This window comes from Pelodiscus sinensis, chromosome 4 (genome assembly GCF_049634645.1).
Source record: "Pelodiscus sinensis isolate JC-2024 chromosome 4, ASM4963464v1, whole genome shotgun sequence".
Lineage (NCBI taxonomy): Eukaryota > Metazoa > Chordata > Testudines > Trionychidae > Pelodiscus > Pelodiscus sinensis.
Window position 1 is genome coordinate 75,669,440 of NC_134714.1, and position 26,125 is coordinate 75,695,564.

At 38.8% G+C, this 26,125-nt stretch overlaps 1 protein-coding gene across 20 annotated transcripts in view; it reads left to right on the forward strand.

Annotated features, from left to right (window-relative positions):
* CD44 (CD44 molecule (IN blood group)) overlaps window positions 1-26,125 on the forward strand; it is a 94,331-nt gene that overhangs the window by 61,351 nt on the left and 6,855 nt on the right. For 7 of the 20 annotated variants that reach the window (XM_025185320.2, XM_014574234.3, XM_014574237.3 and 4 more), the window contains 11 exons: window positions 845-970; window positions 2,184-2,291; window positions 5,678-5,893; window positions 7,700-7,849; window positions 10,658-10,834; window positions 11,907-12,092; window positions 16,037-16,213; window positions 17,090-17,269; window positions 18,766-18,951; window positions 23,274-23,372; window positions 24,804-24,882. In XM_025185320.2, coding sequence (XP_025041105.2) covers window positions 845-970; window positions 2,184-2,291; window positions 5,678-5,893; window positions 7,700-7,849; window positions 10,658-10,834; window positions 11,907-12,092; window positions 16,037-16,213; window positions 17,090-17,269; window positions 18,766-18,951; window positions 23,274-23,372; window positions 24,804-24,882 — 1,684 coding nt within the window. The remainder of the gene's footprint in view (window positions 1-844; window positions 971-2,183; window positions 2,292-5,677; window positions 5,894-7,699; window positions 7,850-10,657; window positions 10,835-11,906; window positions 12,093-16,036; window positions 16,214-17,089; window positions 17,270-18,765; window positions 18,952-23,273; window positions 23,373-24,803; window positions 24,883-26,125) is intronic. The other 13 variants (XM_025185322.2, XM_025185321.2, XM_025185325.2 and 10 more) reach the window with 13 other exon arrangements.

The window sequence follows — 26,125 nt, forward strand, 5'->3', positions numbered from 1 at the left end:
ATATCTTAAAGCAGCCTGTATTTTAGAAAGTGCTAAGCCTTCTAAGTTGAAACCCAAACTCACTAGATACTTCTGAAAATTTAGGTCATTCTATCTATCTTTTTTCTGAACATTCTTTTCTCTTTTCTTGTGCTGGCCTTCACTCATGAATTGATGCCAATTATGCAAACACATTCATTTGATTATTGGCACGATTCTACTTTCAGGTGAAGGTGTTTGTTGATTTCAGTTTTGTAGTATTGTTTTGGTGTTGGTTGTAGTTGGATTTTTCTAGCATTATCTCTTTGTGGTTCAACAACTGCACCTTTAACAGGAAACATAGGATGTTCTATATTTATAATGTATTTTCCTATATCACAAAGCCCTGTAATGAGATCAAATTGCATTTTCACTTTCTACGTTCCTGAATTGCTCTGTCCTGAGCTAACTGCCTAATAATCTAATATAACAAAAAGAATACAATTACAAAAGGAAATTGATTGTTGTCTATGGTTATATGGATCAATATAAGAAAATTCTGTCTATTCATTGGCTTCAGTCAAAACTGAATTAAAGGTGCAAGTTGTTGTTTCTGCCAATATTGTTGCTGCTTTGCCCCTGAAGATTGTGGTACTCTGTAGCAAGAACACACCTTCCAATATCAAGATGATGTGGAAGAAGTGGATTAGGAAATCCATTAACCAGTCAACCAACCAAAGTTCCCACTTGACTCTGCTCCTTGCTATCTATATATTTGTAAAAGAGAGAGACTGGGTATAGAAGACAGAAGAATAGAAGCTCAATATATTTGGGAGGTGGCTGAGCCAGTAAAAAATTACAAACGATTGAACCATTATCCTAACAGCTGTAAACCCACATCATGGAGCACATGAGGAAACTTCCACCCAACGCGTGGGGAATCCATCCCCGGACAGTTGGTGGTGGTCGACTACAGGACTGAAGGAACATCTTACAACCATGCCATTTGATGGTAAATAATGTTTCTTTTTAACTACTGGAGTTTGATTAAAATCATCTGATAAATTAAGTAATAATCCACTTGACAATGCCCATTGATGTCTGGTTGCCATTGGACTGCCTTCTTAATGCTGCACAAGAGAGAATAATAAGCGTTAGAGCAGGACTGTGTCTGAAGAACACAAGTCCACACTGGGAAAGAGTGAAGTGACACTGCCACCATGAGAACACTTGAGTAGCCCCTTCATCATGAGGCATATGCCCACTGCTATTCCTGTGCTCCTGATTTAGATATCTCTACATGGCATGTAATGGTCACTCCCAGAAACGCTGCAAATTTTGTGTGTTCTGTTAACCCCAATTGTATTCTTCTTTCTATTTTGACCCCCATGGTTAGCAGAACACAAAGGCTGTGTCTACACTGGCATGTATTTCCGGAAATGCTTAAAACGGAATACTATTCTGTTTTCAGTTTTTCCGGAAAAGGAGTGTCTACATTGGCAGGCTGATTTTCCGGAAAAGCCCTTTTTCCGGAAAAGCGTCTGTGGCCAATGTAGACGCGCTTTTCCGAAAAAGACTACTGGGCTGTCTACACTGGCCCTTATCCGGAACAGTGTTCCGGAATAAGGACTTATGCCCGAGCGGGAGCAGAATAGTTTTTCCGGAATAGAGTCTGATAGTAGAGCATTGTTGCTTTTCCGGAAATTCAAGGGCCAGTGTAGACAGCTCACAGCTTATTCCGGAAAAGTGGCTGATTTTCCGGAATAAGTGGCCCAGTGTAGACACAGCCAAAGGTTATTTGCCTTAATGGCTCCTTGATCCCTTATAGATAGGTAAAGATTTCAGAAATCTCATGCCTGCTAAATAGAAACATGTTATCAGCAGATGTCATAAGAACCTGAAAACCAGATGATTTTCACTTTTGGTGTCATATTAGAAGGGAAAGGAGCACATCTCTTACTATTTTATGAGTTTTGACACATTTGTAGCTGCTCAGAAACCAATGCTATAAATAAGATAAATAATAATGATAATAATAAATAACAGATTTTCTTCCACAAAGAGGGGCACCTCTGTCCACATTCTTTCTTCTTCACTGAACAAATCTCTAAAAATCACAGCCTATTATAAAGACAAGAAGAAATAGGGATGACAATTATTTGAGTGGTGATGGTGGTGGGTCAGCAAATGAAAAATTTACAAGAAGTCTCACATCATTGCAACAGATGAGGATTCACAAGAAAATGAATCAGCTGATGAAGATTCACTACAAGATCCATTACACTCTGGATGGGGCAAAAATGATGACAAGGAGGACCACATTCCAGTTACCAGTAAGAATAATGAATTCTAATAGTTTTATCTACCTTAATATATTTAAAGCAAAATGGCATAGCTCAGTGAAGAATGGCATCTGGTGCCATTTGCGCAAGTAAACAAATCTGTCACATAACCCAGATAGCTCCCAAATATTTCAAGTGCTACCAGAAATGCAGCTATAGTCCATCAGTGACTAACACAGGAAAATGGATGGAATTAGAATCATGGTACATGATTATCACCTGCTAGTATTTATAGAATAAAGGGATGAAACATCCTTGCTGTAAAACTGTGTATTCTGTTACCTGCTGTGCAATATTTGCAACAATTTAATGATCATCTATCACATAATTAGTTCTCCTGCAAACACTCTCAGTAATTCTCAGTATGCCATGAACTAGGAGATGAAGTTTATTTTTTTACTAGGAGAAGACAGGATAGTATAGGTACTGAAAATAAAAAGCTCAATTATGGTTATCAATAAAGAGTTTAGTTCTTTATTTTAAAGGTCCTATTAATATGTATGTTTCTAAATTGTTTTGGGTGCATCGAGGGGCTTTAAATTGGAGGGGGGGGGGGTTCAGCAGGGGATTTCATTAGGCATTCAATAAAAATGCCTAATGAAAAATTCAGTTTGCTTTAATATTTTGTTCAATTCTTTGACCTGAGTTTTGGGTATTTCTGGTGTTATTTTCCTTTGGCTTCATCTTTCTCTGTGCTGACTGCTCATCGTATCGTTATAAGCCATCTGCCTTCTGTGATTTCAGTGGTGGCTGCAGGACAGTAACTAAGAGAAAAAATGTGTCCCATTGTAACTAATGGCTATATTTAGTCTCTGATCACCTTGCATTAACAATTTACAGATTGCATTAGTACCAGAAGTATTTGTCCTTAACTTGGGCTCAAATTTGCTCAAAAAGACAAATAGGATGCTAGGAATTATTAGGAAAGGGATAGAAAATAAGACCCAGAATATCTTACTGCCCTTGTATAAAACTATGGTACGCCCACATCTTGAATACTGTGTACAGATGTGGTCTCCTCACCCCAAAAAAGATATTTTGGCCTTGGAAAGGGTTCAGAAAAGGGCAACTAAAATGATTAGGGGTTTGGAACAGGTCCCATATGAGGAGAGGTTAAAGCGACTGGGACTTTTCAGTTTAGAAAAAAGGAGACTGAGGGGGGATATATGATAGAGGTATATAAAATCATGAGTGGTGTGGAGAGGGCCGATAAAGAAAAGTTATTTATTAGTTCCCTAAATAGAAGAACTAGAGGACACCAAATGAAATTAATGGGGAGCAGGTTTAAAACTAATAAAAGAAAGTTCTTCTTCACACAGCGTGTAGTCAACCTGTGGAACTCCTTGCCAGAGGAGGCTGTGAAGGCTAGGACTATAATAGAGTTTAAAGAGAAGCTAGATAATTTCATGGAGGTTAGGTCCATAAAAGGCTATTAGCCAGGGGATAAAATAGTGTCCTTGACCTCTGTTTGTCAGAGGCTGGAGAGGGGATGGCAGGAGACAAATCGCTTGATCATTGTCTTCGGTCCACCCTCTCTGGGGCACCTGGTGCTGGCCACTGTCGGTAGACAGGATACTGGGCTAGATGGACCTTTGGTCTGACCCAGTACGGCTGTTCTTATGTTCTTATGTAAATTCCTCCTACTAATGGTATTGAACTATTGGCAGATGTGAACTGGATGGCTAAAAGTGGTGATAGTGTGTTTCTTCCAGAGTTTTTGTTAGCTGCATAGCTCTCTGATTCAACAACAGAACTTTTAACACTAATCTCTGGGCACACTATTAGCACTTGGCAAGGATGCACTATCGAAATTCAGATCCTTCATGTTGTTTGGTGCAGCATTATCCTTCAAACTTCAGTTAGAGGGGTAAGTTGTACACGTACTGTATTCATTTTGCCACCATTTCAGCTACGGTTTATTTTTCTGTTGCTCTTGTTTTTTTTTTTCCAATCTCATTGGGAAACTTCACAGCAAGCCAACAGCTCCCCAACAGTGGTGTGATATAAATGGGTGGATGCAAAAACTAATGACACTCTTGTAAAAGCTCTGCATCCATTCTTACTGATCACCTTCCACACTCTGGCTACATCTACACTGGCAGCTACTTGCGCAAGAACTCTTTTGTGGAAGCGTTCTTGTGCAAAAACTCTTCCACAAGAAAGCGTCTACATTGCCATGTGCTTTTGCGCAACAGCATCCATGACAGTGTAGATGCTCTCTTCTGCAAGAAAGCTCTGATGGCCATTTTAACCATAGGGGATTATTGCGCAAGAAATTCATGTTGCCTATCTACACGGGCCTCTTCTGGAAGAGCTCTTGCACAAGAGGGCTTATTCCTCATAGGGAGAGGAATAACTCTTCCAGAAGAAGCCCTGTTTTACAACGCTGTACTGTAAATTTACTTCTGGAAGATCGCTCGTGCAGTGTAGACAGCCGGCAAGTTTTTGTGGAAGAACGGCTGTTGTTGCGCAAGAAGCTGCCAGTGTAGATCTAGTGATTTATTACTGATGTATAGGAAACAAGAGCAAATGACTAAGAGATAGTCAGAATGGCAGAGCAAATATATGTATCCCCACTGAGATGTACACTGGGCTAGCAGCTGTGGATTCCTGGCATGCTGCAGTTCTGGAAAGCTCCACACCATATCCCTGGAATCCTTCACTGAATCCCTGTTGATCCAATGCAGATAACAAAAAGCAGGGTCCTGCCACAGCCAGTAGGGGTGAACAATTTAAGTAATTTCATATAAAATTCAGCTTTCTGGTGGAATTTCTGGAAGTAGAAGAGCTACACTGATTTCAGGTGGCAGCCAAGCAACATTTCCAATGCTACTTCCATGCCCGGTATTTTCCTATTGGCCATTTCTAATGGATATAAGCATCTCTATATCATATGGTTTACACCCACTTATCCACTTGGATTAATATCTAGCTATCTATCTATGATATTTTAAAATCATGTCTCTTCAACAATTATGTAATACCCTAAGAGGATTTCCTCATGTGAAATATCAGCTACCTTGTTGGAAAAAAAATCCTTCTATGAAATGTCTGTTCTAAAATCAATCAAAATAAATGGTGAGAAAAATGTGATTGGTGGCTCAGAAAACAAAATATTTGCATTTATCCAGACAAATATGGGCAGTTAATTACCATTAATATTTCTAGCCAAGTCATGCTCCCTGGACAATTAAAAAATATTATTGGTTAGGATTAAACTATAGGGCACCTTTTACTCTTTTCTCCTAGCAATGGCATACTATGCTTAAACAGCTACACAGCTTCATGCAGAAATACATGGGGCAGAATTTGAGAACGTGAGTGGCAGCTCAGGAAATATTAAGTTTCACACTCTATTTCAAACATACCCTAAACAGATGTGGATTCCCTTCGTGATTCCAAGCGTACAGAATCAACTGCAGATCCTTTGTTGCATAATGTTTATCTTGGAAGGGACAAAGATGAGGACAAATATTCCAAAAACACTACTGGGGACAGTGTGAAGCCTGCACATTTCCCTGGAAAGGAAAGAGATCATTCTTCAAGTGTGACTGTGAATAAAGAACTAGGACACAAGACACATAGCCCTACAGGTATCAGTAATGAATTGTAATAATTTTATCTCCTTGTAGGCCAACTCTGGGCCCAGATTCCCAGCTGACTCAAACTGGCATAGCTTCATTGACCATTATGGGGTTATGTCAGTTTAAACCAATTGAGGTTCTAGTCCCTAATGTCCATTATTACAAAGTGGATTTTTATGAAAGATTTTTGCCAGAGCAAGGACTGACTATAAACAGAATATAGACATTAGGACTTGGTCCAGTAGTAGCAGAGATACTGTTACTTTTACCTCCAAGTAATTATATTAGAAGAAGTTATTTAAAGTCTGTTACAAATTTGAGTGAGGGAATACTCAGATTTCATTACCAGATTCTTGGCTTCTAGAATCGAATTGGCCTCTTTGGCATTACTGGTGGTGCTATGGCAACCCTTGGCAGATGTCTTTCAGTAACAATAACTTCAGAGTATGTGCATTCTTATAGGTGTTCAGAAAAGGGAACAAAGGGATAAGTTATGGCCTGGCACCTGAGACTCTGGAAAAACTCCATGTTTTGTGCTCTAGATACAACTAAACCTATTTGGGATGTGCCTTTCTTTACACTTTTTCAGAAATGTGATTGATGAATTTCAAAAAGCGAATTCTCAGATAATTCAGTGTCAAAGTTCCAGCTGCAATGTGAATAGAAAAGTAATCAACCGAACCCTATGATGTGAGTGTATACCTAGTCCCTTATGCTAACACCACTATTATTAGCCAGAAGCAATAACCAAATGAATCTCGAAGATCATCAAAAGGGAGATGTTTTCTGCATCGATCAATATGTTCCCCTTCCTCCAAAACCATTTATTTGGCTAATTATACATGTAATGCCCACACTCTGGTAGCTTGTTCTTGGTTGTGAGAGGGTCGGCATCATATGGATAGCATCAAGTGAAACTGTGTGCATTTGATAATATTTTAAAAATAGAGTTGTATAATATATATTTACTGCATTATTGCAATTAGATGTAATTAGTGAAGGTTGTGTGTTTGGAAAATGCCTCCTATTCACTAGGTAATGGGATGCTGACAACATTTTGCTGGCTTAGAGAGTGAGGGGAGAACAAATCTAAAATAACCAAACATGCACACTTTGCTGTGTAATTTGTTTGCGTACTTCTTTCTTGATTCAAGATTAAGCTTGGCGTGGTCTTTTGTTGTCTGAATTTCTCAGGTGTCATTTTCCTGGTTATTTCTTTCTATTGCTGATTGGGTAGTTAATTGCAGATGGTGCAGCAGGCTTTCATTTTTCTATGGACATGGTTTACAAAAATGACTTTGTACAGTGCTTTCTACCTTTATTCTGAAATCACATTTAACTTGCCATTGCAATCGTGTTTTCTGGTGAAATTGTTGGTGGCTTTTAACTTTGGAGGATAAAGTTGATATGGTGGTGGTATTCCTGGACTTTTCTGGATGCTTTTCTCTATCGCTCAAGAATGGCACGGTTAATTTGTCTGAATCATCAATTAGAAATAAAACTATGATATAGATTTTTTTTTAATCTTCTCTTTTCCCACAATGGCTCAGTAAAATAACCTCTCTGTGTAACACAAATATGAGCACCTGTTCTATAGTGAAACAGGTAACAACCAAAAATCAGAGTCAGTGGACACATCCTTTTTTATGGCTCCATATCAGGGTCCTGTAAATGGATGAGTGAGATGACCGTGGTACTGTAGAACAATACGTAGGGCTTTCCTCCTTTATCGTGCATTAAAAAGACAATAACTGAAAGTAAAAGTAGGGGTGTTCCTGATTCTGAAGTTCAAAATTGATTCAACCATTTTCATAGCAGTTGTGGGCCCCAATGAAGGTGCCAAAAATGAAGTCCCAACTAAAGATCCTGGATGGTTTAATGAAGTCAAGTATTCCACAAAAGCTACTAGGAATGATGTACTACCTGGAGTCATTCCTTCACGTGGAAGTGAACATTCAACTACAGGTATAAGTATGAGTAATTAAGTGAGAACTTGAGAGTGCTTTATTTTCTTTGTCATTAAACAGATTTTGGGCTCAGTGAACTCTGAAGCTAAAGGCCAATAAATATATTAGGTGAGGATACTGTGTTACTCTGGAATGAACAGGAAGCCTTGTTCAGGTATTGCTAGATGGCAATTAAATAGTTCTGAGTTATAATTAGGTTTAAAGTATAGCTGGATCTGAGCTGCAGTATTTGGAAGATTTCTGGTTCATTGCTTCATTTCATTCCATTAAAGAGAGACACCCAATCCATAAAGTTTGGAGATAAATTGTGACTCGTTCAATCTGTTCTGCGACTGAGCATGCTGCACCATCCATTTAGATCAGCGGTTCCCAACCTTTTCCAGATGGGGACCCATTTTGACAATTCAGGAAGACTTGGTGACCCAAAGCAATTCAAAAACAGAGGGAAGAGAGGGGCAGAGCCACCTGGGGAGACACTTGGAGACCCTTTTGAAATGTAATGGTGACCCATATTTGGGGCCCAACCCAGAGGTTGGGAAACCCTGATTCAGATGTACATCTAACATCATGATAATTTCCTTTTTGGTTGTAAGATGGTAACTTTTTTTCTGGCAGTGAGGTACCACATGGTTGGCATCAGGTTGGACAACTCACTGTAACGTTTACAGTACTAATAGGATTTGTGTATCAAGGTTTTATTTTGTAAATGTTTCCAAGCTATTTTAGTCCTAGATTTTAAAGCCAGAAAGGACTGAAATTAACAGCTATTTTTTCCTGTTGCATAACATGAGACATAGAATTTCAGTCAGTAGTTCCTCTATCAAGCCCATAATATCAGGATAAACCAGAAGAGAAGGCAGTGAAATTCATCTGAGTGTAAAATGGCCTTTTCTATGCGCATTTCATTGCTTGATATATGGAGTTTGTTTAAGAACTGAGAAAAGAATAATTTCCAACTTCTCTAAGTCAAATATATACTTTTTTTGGTTTAGTTAGTGTGCTTTTCTCTTGCTGTTTCTTTGTGCTAATGCTCATTGCTTATTGCAAAGGGCTGTCTATAATGTTTTCATCCTCTGATTATGAGCTCTTATTTAACTATGAGTGTTTCACTCATGGTATGCACTGATATTGAAGGCAATATTCTTAGATTGTTATTTTGCATGTATTCTATTTGCCAGTACGTTTTCTGAATGCCTTTCAACTTTGAAGGGTAAATCTGCTGTGGTGGCGGTATTCCAAAACATTTCTGACTGCATCTGTCTAAACAACAGCACCTTGAATAGTGAACAAAACAATTTGATTACTACATCAGCAGGTATTTTAATACAGCATAGAATATCAACACCAATATATTTTTAAACTTTGAATGTATATACAAAGTTACTCCAAATATCCAACCAAATAGCTCATTCTCACAAACAAAGGCAACTTACCTGGATCCAAATCTAGAATTACTAAGATAAGTCTCTAAATCAAGATTTGAATACTTCATCAACCCAGCCAGAGGTTCTGGGCCTATTAAGGGTTGTGTGGGTGAGGTCCTGTTGGTGACTGTCATGTGTAGAAGGTGATCATGATGGTCTCTCCTGGCATTAGAGCCTATGATTTACTGCTTTAAAATACCTTGTATGAATCCAGAGGGAGAGACGTACACGTTGTTCTTACTTGTTCTGCCACTGCTGCAACTAAGACCTTTTCTGCTCTTGTCATTTTTCATTAGGGCCATCTCCAGCAAGCTTAAATTTGCTACTTGTATTGCATTTATAGTCCCCAATCTCTCCACAGTTTGGCCCTATCTGTGCTATAATACCTGAAGACTATTGATAAAGCTCCGTTTAGTATGTCAATATGATCAGGTTGCATGGAATCATTAGGTCAAAACTTATAGTTTTGGTTGAGTATTTTGATCATTCCGTTGATTATTTGTCATCTTTTCTTTAGGGTTTTTTAGAGGGGTTGGCATTTTCTTTGGCTTCTGTGTACTTGCTAAATAGAGTAAAACAGGATTTACGGATTTTAGCACTAATAATTATTCATCTGACAATACTCACTGGACATTTAGTAGTTGCTCTTCATTTGACTCAGCATTTCAGAGTTCAGTGATTCATCCTAGAAATAGAAAGAACACCATATGACATAGCCATTGCTTATTGACTATGGTTTTTCTGTCATGTGGCTTGATATTCACAAATGTTTCATGGACTGGAAAAAATTGAAATGAAAGAGCATGCCTCAAAGCAATTTTCTGAATCTACCAATTTGGAGACAAGCACCTAAATGTGTGTAGATAGCACTGAAATCTCTCCGAAAAAGAAAAGTATTCTTCCTGCCATATTTGTAGTTCTGTCTTGATGCCATGTAACTGAGATAAAACCTAAGTTACAAAGGCAAGCTGATGCTGCTATTCCTTCTCTTCCTGCTGCTGCTGCCACCTCCATTTTCAGAGGATTTCTGTTGAAAACATGGACCTTGAATAGGAATATGGCCTTGGATAGAACATGAGTAGTGATGGTCATAATGTTATACAAAATAGAAAGTCCTCTCTGGTTTGCTCTTTTTTACATTCTAAAACCCCAATTTAGTAAACATTGAAGAACAGTGTTAGATCTGAATTTTTGAGTAGTCTCACTGAGGTCAAGCTAAGCACATGATGAAGTGTTTGCTGAAACACCATCTAGACACCATCTGAATACAGCAGGAATATCAAAGATCAAGGATTTCTTGTGATGGGGTAAAGAACAAAAATGAGAGTAGTATGGTTCTACAAATAATAAGTTCACAATTGTTTCAACCATCATCATGACAGCAGAGGTCCCTAACGATTATGCCAAACATGAAGGTCCAGTCCACAGTGCACCGTCTCCTGCTGATCCAAGATGGTCCAAAGAAGACAAGTATCCCACAAATATCACTAGAGATGAAGTGTTACATGGACTTATCCCTCTGCGTGAAAGTGAACATAAGGATGGATCTTCTCCTACAGGTACCAGTAGTTCAAATAATGAATAATACTCATTTTAACTCTTCAGTTTGGATGAGTGATTTCACTATTTAACCTGTTAAGTCTGTTGATAAAGCCTACAGAGAGCTTTACATTCCAATTCCAAGGAATCAAAAAAGTAATTTCACAATAACTGCCTAAGATATGCCTAAGATTTCCCCATATCTCAAAAAATAATTGAAGTGTTTTAATAAACGTTCATGACATGGAGAGTAGATTAATTCTCTGATTTCCAAAGCTAACACTATAAGTTCCAATAATCAGCCTTGTTGACTGGTATACCAACATGTTAGAGGTAGCATAATGGGTTTTTCTTATATCCTACCCAGGGACAGCCTATATGGTGCTTTTTTGAGCATAGCATATATTTTTATGTAGTAAGGAATGTTCATTTTGCTCATTTCTAATTATATTATAAAGTGCACATCTTTGTAATCCTACAATCATGGTTTCATGTTGTAATTGTAGGATGATAAATCTAGGTGAGTTAGTGGTGTGTTATTAGGGTGTTTTTCTAATGGCAGAACATTATTTGGACAATCAGGGCAATGAATTTCATTTTATTGTACAACAGCATCTCACATCCAACATGTAATGTCTGAAGGCTCTTTTCTCAAACCAATAGATGGAATCTGTCTGCCTGAAAATGAGCAGTGTAACATGTATGAAGCAGTGAAATCTCAAATGAGAAAATTATTGGATGCTGCCATATTTACATGTCAGTCATCAGGCTCAGCAAACTGAGTTATAGAGATAAGTTGATGCTGCTATTCCATCTTTTCTTGCTTTTGTTCTACATCCATATTCAATGCAGTTCTGTTTAGCCAAAACACTGGGCCTGATGATGGCCTGTGTTAAAAATACAAGAGGTTGAATGATCTTGTGGAACAAAACAGATCTCTTTTCCCCCCCATTCTTCTCCTATATTCTAATACAGTAGAAACATTAAAGATCAAACTTTGTTATAAATATAACAAGAATTGAAGAGGAGAATAATGTGGGTGGTGGTTCATCAACACTGGGTTCACAATTGATTCAACCATCATCATAACAGCTGTGGTTTCCATGAATGGTGCCAAACATGGAGGTTCAACCCAAGATCCACCATCGTATGTGGATTTGTTGGGCTGGGGCAGTGAAGACAAGTATCCTACAAATACCACTAAGACTGATGTGCAGCATGGACTTGTGCCTTCAAGTGAAAGTGAACAGAAAAATAGATCTACTCCTATAGAAACTGGTAAGTTTTTAATAATTTTTTCTCCTGGCTTTCCAGTTTAGAGAAAACATCAATATCTAGGTTATTTCACTCTTTAAGCTGTTTATTGATAAATCTAACTATAAAAGGGACACAATGAGAGCATTATATTGCCTCACATCCTGATTGCATGGAATGAGCTAATCTGAACTCCTTAGGCTTTGTTGTGAACTTTATTTGTTTGTTTTCTTTACTACTGGGCCTACTGGTTGGGATTTTCTCTTGCTTTTTCCTTGTGGTCATGGTGGGATTTTTTACATATCAGTTCTGCAGTGCCTTCTAAGAGACCTCATTTATGCCTTTATCAAGAAGTTTGCTTCATACTTTACAAATCTGGATGCATTCCTAAAATATTCGCTATGTATCAAATATATTCTTTTACCAGTAGTCTCCACAAAGTAAACAGAGGCTACTTCCCCATATCTCAGACATAAGTACAGATGTTTTAATAGTCACTGTATATCTGAGTACACCCCCTTCTTTTTATGATGGGAGTTTGTTCATTTTGCCTCTCTTGATTGGTTACATACTTCTTTTTGAATATAACATATAGGCTATGTCTACACTGGCATGATTTTCCGAAAATGCTTTTAACGGAAAAGTTTTCTGTTAAAAGCATTTTCGGAAAAGCACGTCTAGATTGGCAGGATGCTTTTCCGCAAAAGCACTTTTTGCGGAAAAGCGTCCGTGGCCAATCTAGATGCGGTTTTCCGCAAAAAAGCCCCAATTGCCATTTTCGCTATTGGGGCTTTTTTGCGGAAAACAAATCTCTGCTGTCTACACTGGCCCTTTTGCACAAAAGTCTTTCGGAAAAAGACTTTTGCCCGAACGGGAGCAGCATAGTATTTCCGGAAAAGCACTGACAATCTTACATGAGATCATCAGTGCTTTTCCGGAAATTCAAGCGGTCAGTGTAGACAGCTGGCAAGTTTATCCGCAAAAGCAGATGATTTTGCGGAAAAACTTGCCAGTCTAGACACAGCCATAAAGTTTGTTCTTTGGTGAGGGATATTTATTTTGTAACTAATCATATTGCAAGTTTCACAGCTTCATCCTCTCTTTATGCTACATTCATCTTAATATAATCATAATTTTATTTGAATAAAATTGAAATTTGGGAATGTAAATTTGGTGAGGTGGTGGTGTTATTGGTGCATTTTTCTGACTGCTTTTCCCTGTGGCTTTGTAGCACTCCCTTTACTAAAGATGACTGTCTGGATGAGATAGGTATTGCTTTTATTTTTACTGTGTTATTGCAGTATTAAATACTCCATATTCCATTTCATGATTTTTCTCACATTTTGTATGTGTCCTTTATGTCACAAAAGCAGGGTTTCTCCCACCCATAGTCAGATCTCCTTTACTGGAGGGAGTGTAGCTAAATAAAACAGTGAAATCTTGAAAGAGAAAAATCAATGGTTGTTAATAAGACATAATCTTCATTCTGATGTCTGATTAAACCTGAATTAGGAGATCAAATGTTTGCAGCTACTACTTCTTTGAGTTCTTGCTTCCATGCCCATTTCAACTGGGTTCATGGTTAGCCAAGACACAGTCTTGCAAAACAACATAGTATTTGTAAAACGAGTTAGAAAACCACTGATGTCTCTTGATTTAGAGGAGTATTTAAGCATGTATTTAAGTCCCATTGATCTCTGTGAGAATTTTCTGGACTGAGATAAGAAAGAGGAGCAAAATCTCTATATTCTTCCAATGTCACTATAAATGTAGTAGACGTATAACAGAACAAATCTCTGTTATAGAGACAAGAACTGAAGAAGAGAATAATATAAGGAGTGGTTATTTCTGCATTAATATCATAATTGCTTCACCACCATCATAACAGCTGTGGTCCCCAATGGTGGGACCAAACATAAAGACAGTCCAAGATCCCCTCCTGCATAATGTTCCTCCTGGTTGGGGGCGATACAGACAAGTATCCCATGAATGGCACTAGGGATGGTGTGCTGCCTGGAATTATTCCTTCAAGTGAAAATGATCAGGAAAAGGAATTTTCTCATACAGGTACCACAAAGAAAAATTAATAATGCGTGAAAATTTCAGAAGCACACAGCATTGCCCTAACACTGCTCTCATTGAAATCAATAGAAGCATTACTATTTATTTTGACATGAGAAGAGTTTCACTAATGCCAAATACTTTCCAAAATCCCACCTTACAGCCCATTTACTCCTTATATGGAGTGATAAATGCTACTTCTACATCTGTGTAATTTCTTGGTGATACGCCATTGAAAGTCTATTAAATAAAACTTTGTTGGGAGTGGTTCAATGATAATTATGTGCATGGAATCAGCTGTTCAAAATTCCCTAGATTATGATTTGTGCTTGCATTTTTCTGAATCAAAGTGCTGGAAGGTTCTCTGGCTACTTCTCATGCAGATTAAAGCTTGTGGAATAATGCATAGCAAGATTCCCAAATAAGTTGTATGAAAAAGTGAAATTCCAAAGGCAAAAATTATTGTTCGCCACATATTAATGGTGACTCCTCAAACTCAGTAACTGAGATAAGACTTGGTTACAGAGATAAGTTGCTGCTACTCCAGCTTTTCATGTTATGACATCTATCTATGTTATCAGCATGGATAATTTCAGTCAAATCATTGTGCCCCAAAAAGCAAGATGGTGTTGGTTGAAAGCTCAGAAAACCGATGATAACATGGAGCAAAACAGAGTGTCTCTGCTCCCTCCTCCTACATTCTTAAAACAGTAGAAATATAAAACTTCATGGCCAAATGCAGAGCTGAAGATGAGCATATTCTGCATACATTAAGTTCACAGCTGATTCATAACGTTCATCATAAGAGCTGCCATTGTCAATGGTGGTGCCAAATGTGAAGACTCATCCCAGAGTCTACTTATCCATGTGGATCCAGGATGGGACCATTAGAGGTGATTACCTACATAGGCTTATTTGTGCTAGTGAAAATGAACTTGAAGATAAATCTCCTCACTCACTGTGAAATGAGATATTATTTCTACTGCAGTTTTCAGATAAAATATTTCATCATAAGCTTGCACAACGTGAACCAAGAGAAACTTGCCAGATCTCCACAGATAGTGCTAAATGTTTTAATAATTGCTGTTCTCACCAATCTCTCTTCCTGGATATTGGCAATGGAGGGTGTTTTTTAATTCTTACACTCCATATAAGATATTTATTAGATACTCTTTCATCAAAGAGAGTAGAATGTTTGTTCTTTCATAAAGTATGTTTATTGAATATCTCATTAATCATTTGACAGCTTGATAATGACAAACCCTTCCGTCTTTGTAATTTGCTTTCTTATTAACCTTTGTATTATCATTACTAAGTTTGTTTTATTATGTATGTATTACTTATTATAAGGTGGCAATATACATTTGGGGAGGTAGGAGTGTTTTAGATGAGCTTTTCAAAGGCTTGTCCCTGGGCTCAACAACCATCCCTTTATGGTAGAGCACTGTCTGAGAGATCAGGATTATTACGTAATAACTAGACTATCGTAAATTGTTCATTCCATCATAGCATCTTACTTTGTGTGCGCCTTTTATGCCACTGAAATATGTTCTAAAGTGTGCTGCCTAAAGACTGAATCAGTGAAATTTCAAAAGAGAAAATCATTGTCATACTAGAGGTTCCTATGTTCAGCATCTGTGATCAGTCTTGAGTTATAGGGTAAGATATCACTGCTATTTGCTTTTATTATTTTGATGGTCTTGCTTCTATAGCAAGAGGGTGAGGGTTGAAAAACTGAGAAAGCAATGACAATGCAAACAAAAAGAAGGTCCTCTTTTCCAATGCTCTAAATACAGTAGACATGTGAAAGAGCCAAATGTAGAGCAAAAAAATCAAAGATGAGACTAATGTGGATAGTGTGTCTGTAAATATCAAATTCACAAGTGATTCAACCATTGTCATAACAGCTGTTACCTCCAGTGATGGTACCATACATGAAGACTCAACTCATGGTTCACTGCCTCCAGATAATCAACCAGGATGGGGCAGTGAGGGCAAATATCCCACAAAGACCTCCAGGAAAAATGTCATGCATGAACTTATTCCTCAAAATGAAAATGAATATAAAGATGAGTCTTATACAGGTAACAGCAAGAATAACGAATTATATTTGCTTTACCTTGTGTGTAATGAGTTATTATTTCTTATCTATACAATTTATTCACAATATTACCTTGCTGAAAGTCTAAATTCTCAGTCCAGAGGTGTCTTAGTATATTTTTTGAGATTATTTCATGGAATCAATTGAACAAAAAAGCCTATTTTTAAAATGTTCTTTCTCTTTTTTTCTGGGTCTGTATATTGAGCTTTCCCCTGGCTTGTTTTCTGTGTGCTGACTAAATCATAGAGAATTGTGAAAAATAGGATTAAAAAATATGTTGGTGAATCTGAGCTTTGTATTGAAATTTGAGCATATATTTAGCTAGTTCCTTAGACTATGACAACCAGGGATTCCCTTAATCCAGGGAATTCCATAAATTTCTTGGCAGATCAGGTTGCTATTCATGCATTGGAGAGAGAGCCTGGTAATTCCAAAATCCCAGGGTTTTTTTAACCCATTCTCCCATCAGTCTAAATATTTTCCATCTTTCTGTTGTGCTTTAATGAGACTGATTTGCATAGATCAATTTGGTGAGGTGCGACTGCTAATTTGTGAGCTTAACTGACTGTCTCCACCATGGGCTGAGATCAAACCTGAGTTCCAGAGAACTTCTACTTTCTGTGCTCAGTCTTTCATGGCCATTATCATTAGATTTCTGTTTAGCCATAATATTCTGACATTGTTGGTTAAAAAGGTGAGAAAACCAGGGCTAATGTGGATCAAGAGCCTTCTGTGCTCAGAATATAACAAATTTTAAAGGAGAAGGCCAGGGTAGAGGATAAAATCTGAAGATGAGACTAACTTGGATAGTGCTTTTGCAAATATTAAGTTCCCAATTGCTTCACCATCATTATAACAGCTGTGGTCTCCAATGCTGGTGCCACACATGAAGACTCAACACATGATCCATTGTTGCACGGTGTTCATCCTGAATGGGGCAATGAAGATAGATATTCCACAAATACCTCTAGGGATGATCTACTACGTGGAATTATTCCTCCAAGTGAAACTGAACATGAAAAAGAATCTCCTCATACAGGTACCAGGAAGAATACTGAATTATAGTCTTGTTGCTTCTTTTTTGGATGAGAGCATTTTAATTGTTAATTAAGCATTTATAATATGCTAAAAGTCTATTGATAACTCTTAATAAGCTGTGGTACGTTATACAGGAAATCAGGTACTCAAAAAATTCTGTAATATTGTGAAATTATTTTTGTTCTAGTTTATTCTTGACTCTTCTTTTTGTGATAAGAGTTTCCTCCTTGTGTTGTTGGATTGATACATACTGAACTTGCATGATTTGGACTACGGGGTATTCTCCTTTTCTCTGTAGCAATGCTAGGTGTTCTAATAATCACCTTTCTTTCTACTCTATCATTTTGCAAGTTGTACAGCTTGGTGATGCACAGGTCTCTCATTGCTGATCTTTCATTCCTGTTAATCTTCATATTATCATCATGGCATTTGTTCTGGTGAGCTTGTAATTTGGGGATATAATTCTGGTGCGGTGATGGTGTTTTCTGGTGAGATTTTCTGATGGCTTGCTCCGGTGGCTTACCTGCAGTCCCTTTATGGAAGAGCACTGTCTAGAGCAGTGGTCACCAACATGTAGATCAGGATCTACTGGTAGATCCTGGAGCCTCTGACAGGTGATCCTGACTGGATTGGCCAAGAGACTATCAAGTGCCAGTTCTTCAGCTGCCCCTCCCCCCATTGCCCTGCTGCTCCTGCCCAGAGCCTCATACTTGTTGTGCAGAGTGAGGGAGACAGAGGCAGGGGGGAATTGGTGTCACTCTGTCCCCTTTCCCTGTACCCCATCTTCCCACAGTGAGGAGGGTGAAGCCTCTGCAAAGGGGGGGAGCAGGGCCTCTGGGGTAGAGGGGACTACAGAGGCAGAGGTATTTGCATTTGATGTAGATCCTGGACTGACTTAAATTCAAAAAGTGATCTTATGCTTAAAAAGGTTGGAGACCACTGGTTTAGAGGATCAGGAAAAGGATTTTACAAAATAATCACAGTCATAGATTCTCCGTGATATTTTCTCATAGCTTCTTATGTGGGGTGTGTTTTTTGTGTCACTGAAACCTGTTCTAAGGAGTATTACTTAAGGACTAGAGCCATAACATAAATAAGTGAAATCTCTAAAGAAAAAAATAATTGTCATACTTATTGGACATGGTTCCAACGCTCTGCATATGTAATTACTTCCGATCACTCGTAGGTGCTGCTTGATCTTGCTTGTTTAGCTGACCTTGCTTCTGTGTCCATTGTCACTGAGACACTTCGAAATTAAATCATAATGCTGAGTAAAAGCAAAAGTTGAGAAATGAGTGACAATGTGAAAGAAAGCTGAAGGACCCCGCCCCCCCTTCTTTTCTCTTCTTCTGATTTAAAAACAGTAGACATGCAAAAGGTCAAGGCCTGTTGTAGATAAAACAGGGCCAGAAGAGAAAAAAAAATATAATGGTGGTGGTGATGGTGGTGGTTCTACAAATATTAAGTTTAAAATTGATTCAACCATCATCATAACAGTGGTGATCTCCAATGATGGTGTTAAACACGAAGACTCAACTACAGATGCATTGGCACCTGACATTCAACCTGGACGGGATAATGAAGACAAATATCCCACAAACAATACCAGGGATAATTTGATACCTGGAGTTTTTTCTGACTTTGAAAGTGGACATGGCAGAGAAACAGCTTCTACAATCACCAGTAAGAAAAATGAATTACAATATTTTTTCTAATCCTTCATCCTTTTTAATGTTACAGGATATAAAGGTAAAACGTAAATTACTGGGGGGAGATGTTATAATCCAAAAAGTTTTTCTTTTAACTGGAGTTTTTAAAGCTAGAAAATAGCTTCCTACCAATGTGAATGAACAAGAAAGTACTTAAATTTCTATAGTCTGTGGATTCTATCTGAGTTGCATTAATGCACTGATTTGGTTTCTATAGTCTGTGGATTCTATCTGAGCTGCATTAAATGTTCTAGATGTTACTTTTTTGTCACGCCAGTTTTACATTGGCTTTGGAGGAGGCAGTATTAATTTACATTAGCTTAAGTGAGATCACAATCTAGGCCCCAGTCTTTACAGATCTTAATGAACGTGATACAAACTCAGCAAAATGAACCAGATTAAAACTTCATTTAAAGGCCAAACTTTTAAATATAGCTGCCTCAAGTATTATAAATTGAATACATTTATTTTATAAAATGCAATATTATTGATGTCAAATATTTAAGTGTGTAACTTGTGTAATTTAAAAGAGAACTTGTCTCCTTACTTCCAGTCTCCATTTATATATGCAGAGCTTAAAATGTTTCTGCCTGCTTGGCCATGTGCTTGTGTGAATAACTGAGCAGGAGTGTTGTGCTTCGTGGCTTCCTGTTATTCAAACAGGCAGCTCCCATTGGCCAGTGTCTGTCCAGAAACCAACCAATGGGATTGTGCTGAGGGTGGGAGCAGCATCTGAATCTTCTCGCCTCCCCTCTGGACTCATAAAGAGAAAGCGCCCCACAGCTGCGTTTCTGAGCAGCATGCAGGGCTGCGGGGCAAGCAAGGGAGCCTGCCTGGGGCTCCTCATTGCCTCTGTGGGCCAGATCTGTGGCTTGGTGGGCTGAATCTGGCCTACGGGCTGTATTTTGCCCAGGCCTGGTTTAGATTCTTAGCAGCAGCAAAGAAAGTAATAATATTAATGGAGCAACAGACCTCATGAGTCCTTCTTCATAATGTGTGTGTGTGTGCATGTGTGTGTGTGTGTGCATGTGTGCACAGTGGCATCATAGCGGAGCAGAGAGAATTCTAAGTCACAGCTCTGCTACAGTCAAAATGAATGCATACGTTGAAGGAGAGAGGGAAGGAAGGTTTAAGATGGGCTCTTTGAAGCATGAATGGGATGACAAAGAAAGTTCACTTCACATGTTAAAAGAACATATTTGAAAGCTCATTCTGAAGAAATTCTTTTTTCAGTCTCCTATGCCTCATGTTTTGACTTGCTTTTCCTCTGTAGTCATGCTCAGCTGTGGTCTGACATCATAAATATGACTGATCTTTTGCCCAAAAGCCACAGTGGGATAGTAAAACCATGCATTGAAGAAATCCAAATACATATTTGATTCTTCACAAAGAAAGACTATGATTAAGTAGCCATAAGATGAACCTCACAGAAGTCCCTGGTGCCTCTTCTGTCCACAGCCGGTCCCCAAGTTCCGAACAGGTTATGGACCAAACACTTGGCCGTAACTCGAAATGTTCGTAAGTTGGACCCCATTGAGTTACATTGCAACCGCTCTGTTCGTAAGCATGGGTACGTTCGTAACTCAGGGACTGCCTTTACGACCGCTTAATGAGAGGTTTGGTCGTAAATGCGAATGGTCGTAAATTGACCGTTCGTAACTTGGGGACCGGCTGTACTTCTTGCAAAGAAGTCTCAGGGGGATTGCTGTGTTAGACTGTAACTTTAAAAACGAGTAGTTGTGGAGCTTCTTGGAGACTAACAAAAACATATATTATCATGAACTTTCATGGGTAAATCCCACTTCATCAGATGAGTATTTCTGGGGTTTTGAATAATATAGTTCTAGAAAACTAAAATCTTTAGTAAATATCTGGACTTTATTACTATACAAAAGTTAGCTGTTCAGTTCAAAGGAGTTTTGTGGATTGGGCATCATGCTAGGGCCCTGATTGGTGTCTCTTGAAGTCTGTGGTTACACAAGCCACTCTATAGTCTGACCATCTTTGTCTGTTTTCTTGGAGCCAAGATCAAGTCCCTCAGGATATGTCTACACTACCCCGCTAGTTCAAACTAGCGGGGGTAATGTAGTCATCCGCAGTTGCAAATGAAGCCCGGGATTTGAATTTCCCGGGCTTCATTTGCATGAAGCCGGCTGGCGCCATTTTTAAATGCCAGCTAGTTCGAACCCCGTGCCGCGCGGCTACACGCGGCATGGAATAGCTAGTTCGGATTAGGCTTCTAATCCGAACTAGCTGTACTCCTCGTGGAAATTCAAATCCCGGGCTTCATTTGCAACTGCGGATGACTACATTACCCCCGCTAGTTCGAACTAGCGGGGTATTGTAGACATACCCTCAGATGCTAAATTCAGTGTTCAGTTCTTTGGCCTAAACAATGAATTTCCCATGAGATAGCATGAAGTAGCCCATCAGATGAATATAAAAACATCTGGAGGTTTCATGAAGATCTTTTTGGCTGAATCTAAAAGCAGAAAAAATGTGCCTCTTAAGTTCTGTTTGCCAGCTATTATTAGCAAATGAGATCAGAGATTTTGAACAGAGAGCAGTCATGAAGTGCTTTGAAGGGTTAGGGGAAGCTTAGACTGGACAAGGGAGAATTTTATGAGGAATTCAAAGTGTATATACATGTGTATGATGGTATGGCTTGATTAGAAAAGAGCATAAACATTTCTGGAGGCCAGAGATGTTACCATACTCAAGAATTAAGTTGATTGGGGCATTGCCCAGCAAATGTTGTTTTATGAGAAATAGTTCAGAGCAAAAGTATATGGTTGAATTGGAAACCTAATCCAACCTCACAACAAAATGTCAAGGCAACTTGTCTTCCAGAAGCTTCACTTCTAGACCATGAAACTTCTGAGAACTGTAACCTTATGTGACCCTCTCTTTTCTTTCTGGGTTGCTCAGGAGCAGGCCCCATACATCTGTATGCCTGGGCGCCTGATGGTTTCAACATTAAAGGAGATCCTGAATATCCCACTGGTTATGTATAGTTGGGGATTCCCTATCCACCCCCTTGCTGCAGTCCCCTGCTCCTAAAGGAATATACAATGGCGGGGCCTCCACCTGTCTGGCCCTGTACACACTTGGGAGTGTGCCTTGGGAGTGTCCAGGAATAAAATTATTCCAGTAATAATCTGGATCTAACTTCAAAACTACAATTATACATAATGTATGTCTAATTGATTAAATTAGAATTAACACACTTTTACTTAACAACTTAAAGAAACAAGCTATAACAGACTAAAAGTGAATACAATCAATTAACAAAGTACACAGAAATAAAGGAAACGTATCTAACTGGCATGTACACTGCCACCATTTATCCCACGCTAGAGTGTGCACTCCCCTGCATCTCAGACTCCCAGACGCTTGCATGGGTGCACTTGAAGGTCTGCAACTAAAGTGGAGACAGTGCTGTGTGGGTTCTGTATGTGTCAGTCCAAGCTAGGCAGCCAGCTGCAAAATCCCTGTGCCACTGGAGCAGGCTCCACCAAAATGCTAGCAGCTCTGGTTCCCTGGGCAGATCACTCTAGCTCTCTTTGGACCCAGAGTTTGTTGGTTTTCTGTGTTCCATCCCAGGCAGCACTTTCCCAAAGAGCCACAATTATTCACAGTACTTTCTGTGAAGGGCTATGCAGGCCCTTCTCAGCCACAGGCACAGCCAAATTTCTCCTCTCCAGAGACAATCACCAACAGTCCTTGAAGCAGCCTGCTAGATCCAAGCCCCAGACGGCTCTCCGCAGTAAGCTCTAGCTTCTAACAGCAGCTCCTGTGCTGGAAAAGGCTCCACATCTACAATCTGGTTCCTCTCTCCAAAATGGAGCCCCCCCCAACTCACTCTCTCTGCATAGCCTGTAAGAGAACCATTGTTTCCCTCCTTTTTTCCCATTTTGGTTTCAATGAAGGAGTATTTTTGACTGAAAATGTTCTGACTAGTTTCACATTTTAACCCGTGTAACAGTAATATGATAAAAAGTGAAAACCACAAAAACAACATGCTGTTGTAGGAGGGAAATGAATAATATTATTCGAGATAACAAGGCCAGCCTTAGTTATACTGATTGTTAATGCATTTTGATGAGATGTGGGTTGTGCAATGTTTTCCTATGCTACTTTACCCTGAGATGTTGCAACCTTTTGTTAAACTTTTTTGTTTCTGGAGTCCAGGTAAACTTTGTAGTTTATATAATCTTTTCTAATGATGAAAGGGCAAGTCTATAGTCTGTAACTTCCTCTAGTATTGTTGATCATAATGGATGTTTTGTTGTCTAGGTTTTACATCTAACAAACATGATAGCAGAATAAGAGGTCAAGATGGACAGACTACAACAACAAATATATTTTCTCAGCCAAGATCAGCCCAAATACCAGGTTGGTATCTGAAGCTATTGTCTTTGACAGTCTGATGACAGAATTGAATCAATAAAGATGATAAGGTTATTATAAAAGATGATTGCTAACCCCAACTCCAGCCAATGCATCCTGTACTTCAGCTCTGAAGCAAAATATTTAGGACATTTGGAAAAACTAAAAATAGAGATTGAAAGCACTGGAATGTTCTGCCTGTGATGTAGATGTTTTTCTTAATAGAATGAAATCATACCAGTTTTCATCCCCATTGTATCATCCCAATATAATGTCAATGGAAGTGATTCCATAAAAATAGATTCCCTGCTGGGCTATACTTCCATTCATATAGTGGGATTTACACTCATCTTGCATCAGGGTAAATGAATTCAGAATCAGGCTCAGAGTTTATGGTCAATATTAGGTTCTCATGTAGTACAAGTAGTCCCCAGGTTACGTACAAGATAGGGATTGTAGATCAATATTAGATTCTCATGTAGTACAAGCAGTCCCCGGGTTACGTACAAGATAGGGACTGTAGGTTTGTTCTTAAGTTGAATTTGTATGTAAGTCGGAACTGGTACATATTGTAGGGGAAACTCTAGCCAAACATTTCTCCAGAGCTCAGTTTTATTCTCGCACATCTCACTTCCCTCAGTCCTTTATTCTCAAGCTGAGGTGTCTGCTGAGAAAAGCCACTCCGCGTCTCCCTGGTCTGCTGGGGGGGGAAGCAGCTAGTGCGGGGTTGCCTCACCCCGTTTGTAAGTAGGGATCCGATGTAAGTCAGATCCATGTAACCCAGGGACTGCCTGTAGTACTATATTGACAATGTCTGGATTGTAAACAGTATAAGGAAATGTATTTACTGGAAACAAACAAACAAGCCTGTCTTTGCTTTTTTCATATTTCTGCTGATATGATCCAAGGGTTTTGTTTTTTTTAAACCAAAAACAGAAAGCAAGATTTGCCTGAAAATGTCCTTTTAAAGTTTAGGATCTCACGTTAAATGACAAAATGAAGAAAAGTTCAGATCTTCCGCTCTGTTTTTATGTCACCCTATCTGCATATTGTTGCAGACATTTCATAACCAGGCCTCTCCTGCCCACTGAAGAAATACTGTAAATGAATAAAGCAATAATTTCCCTCGTTAAAGGCCCGAGCATGGTTTCATAGTTTCATATAGAGATTCCAGATGCTAACATTCAACAACAGTTTCATTTCATAAGCACATAACTAAATGTATTTCTCATTCCAATGCTCAGAAATGTCTTGCACAGTATTATTTACACTGTTGTGTTAGAATAGTATTAGACTTGTAGTCTTGCATATCAGAAAAAACGTTGACAATCAGCAGAATAGGTGTATTGTAAAAGAATACAACACTGCCCATGTCCCTCTGTGTGTCAAACTCTAAATGAGAATAGGAGCTAATTTTTTTCCCAATTCCACCCACAGAATGGCTGATCATAGTGGCTTCTCTTGTGGCTCTGACATTGGTTTTGGCGGTTTGCATTGCTGTCAATAGTCGGAGAAGGTAAGGAAGCCCACTTCTACCTGTGGTTAGAGACAGTCATTGTTGGAGAACATTCTGTCTTGATTACTGGGAGGCTTCTGATGCTTCTGGTAGCTTTAAAGAAGCAGAGGGAAGAGTTTCTGACAAAATGACAATGGCTGCAAACAGCACACCTGTTATCAGACACTGCTGAGGTTTGAGGCCCTGAACTTTTACCTGGCAGAGTAAAGGAATCATTTCTCTCTGTTTCTTACATAATAATGATCCTGCTTCCTCTAAGATCAATGAGAGTTTATAAAATGTCACATAGATGTAAACAGAAGCATGTACAGTAAATAACAAGGTGGTCTCCAAGCTAACTAAATGTAAGCCCACTGTGTGCTTTGTACAGGCCAGAAGAGTACAGCTGCTCTGTGTGATAGGCTCCATGCACTCCCCATCAGAGGACCTTAGAGATAGGATTCACCTGTTCTCACTAGCTAAAAGAAGCATCACAGCTGCCAGTCCTGAGTACAGCAGCAGTTTGTAGTGAGCCTGGCTGGATCATCTGCAGAGAATCAATTCTCCAGCCCTTCTAGCAGACTATAAAAGAGTTCTGCTGTGGGGCATTTGAAGTGGATAGTGAGAACTGAAGGAAAGGTTTATAGTTAGAAGGATGGAACTGGGAGATGGATTGAAGGGAGAAGGAGGCTCTTTGGATCTTGGCTGACAGGAGTCACAGTTTTGACCTGTGCTTTAGGACTAATTGAGGGAAACATTGCAGTAAACAAAAGGTGTCTAATATTTTGGTAGAAATCTTTTAAGCATTCAGAGTATTACTTGGCAGTGTCAAGTCCACAATTTTTCTTCCTAGTCTCTTAGTTTATAATGTTATTTCTATAGCACTTTCCATGAAAGGATCTCAAAATATTTGTATGATAAACAGCAAAAATATCTTCACAGAGCCACTATTTGCCCCTATTTTACAGATGGTGAAACTGAGGCACAAAGGTGCAATGACTTAGCCAAGTTTAACCAGGAAGTTTGTGGAAACAAAAGCCTACTCAAAGCCCTAAACATAAGTCTATATTTCTTTTCTTATTAATAGCTGTACTGAGGTTTGCTTCCTATTTGTTAGTGACAGATTCCCATTTGAATGTTACACTTGAACTTTCCATCAGTGTAAATATTCTCATGTACTTCTGTCACAGTACAGAGTGAGTTAATTAGTTCCTGGTTTATACTGGCACTCTTCAATGGCAAAGGCCAGCACGCCCAAAAAAGT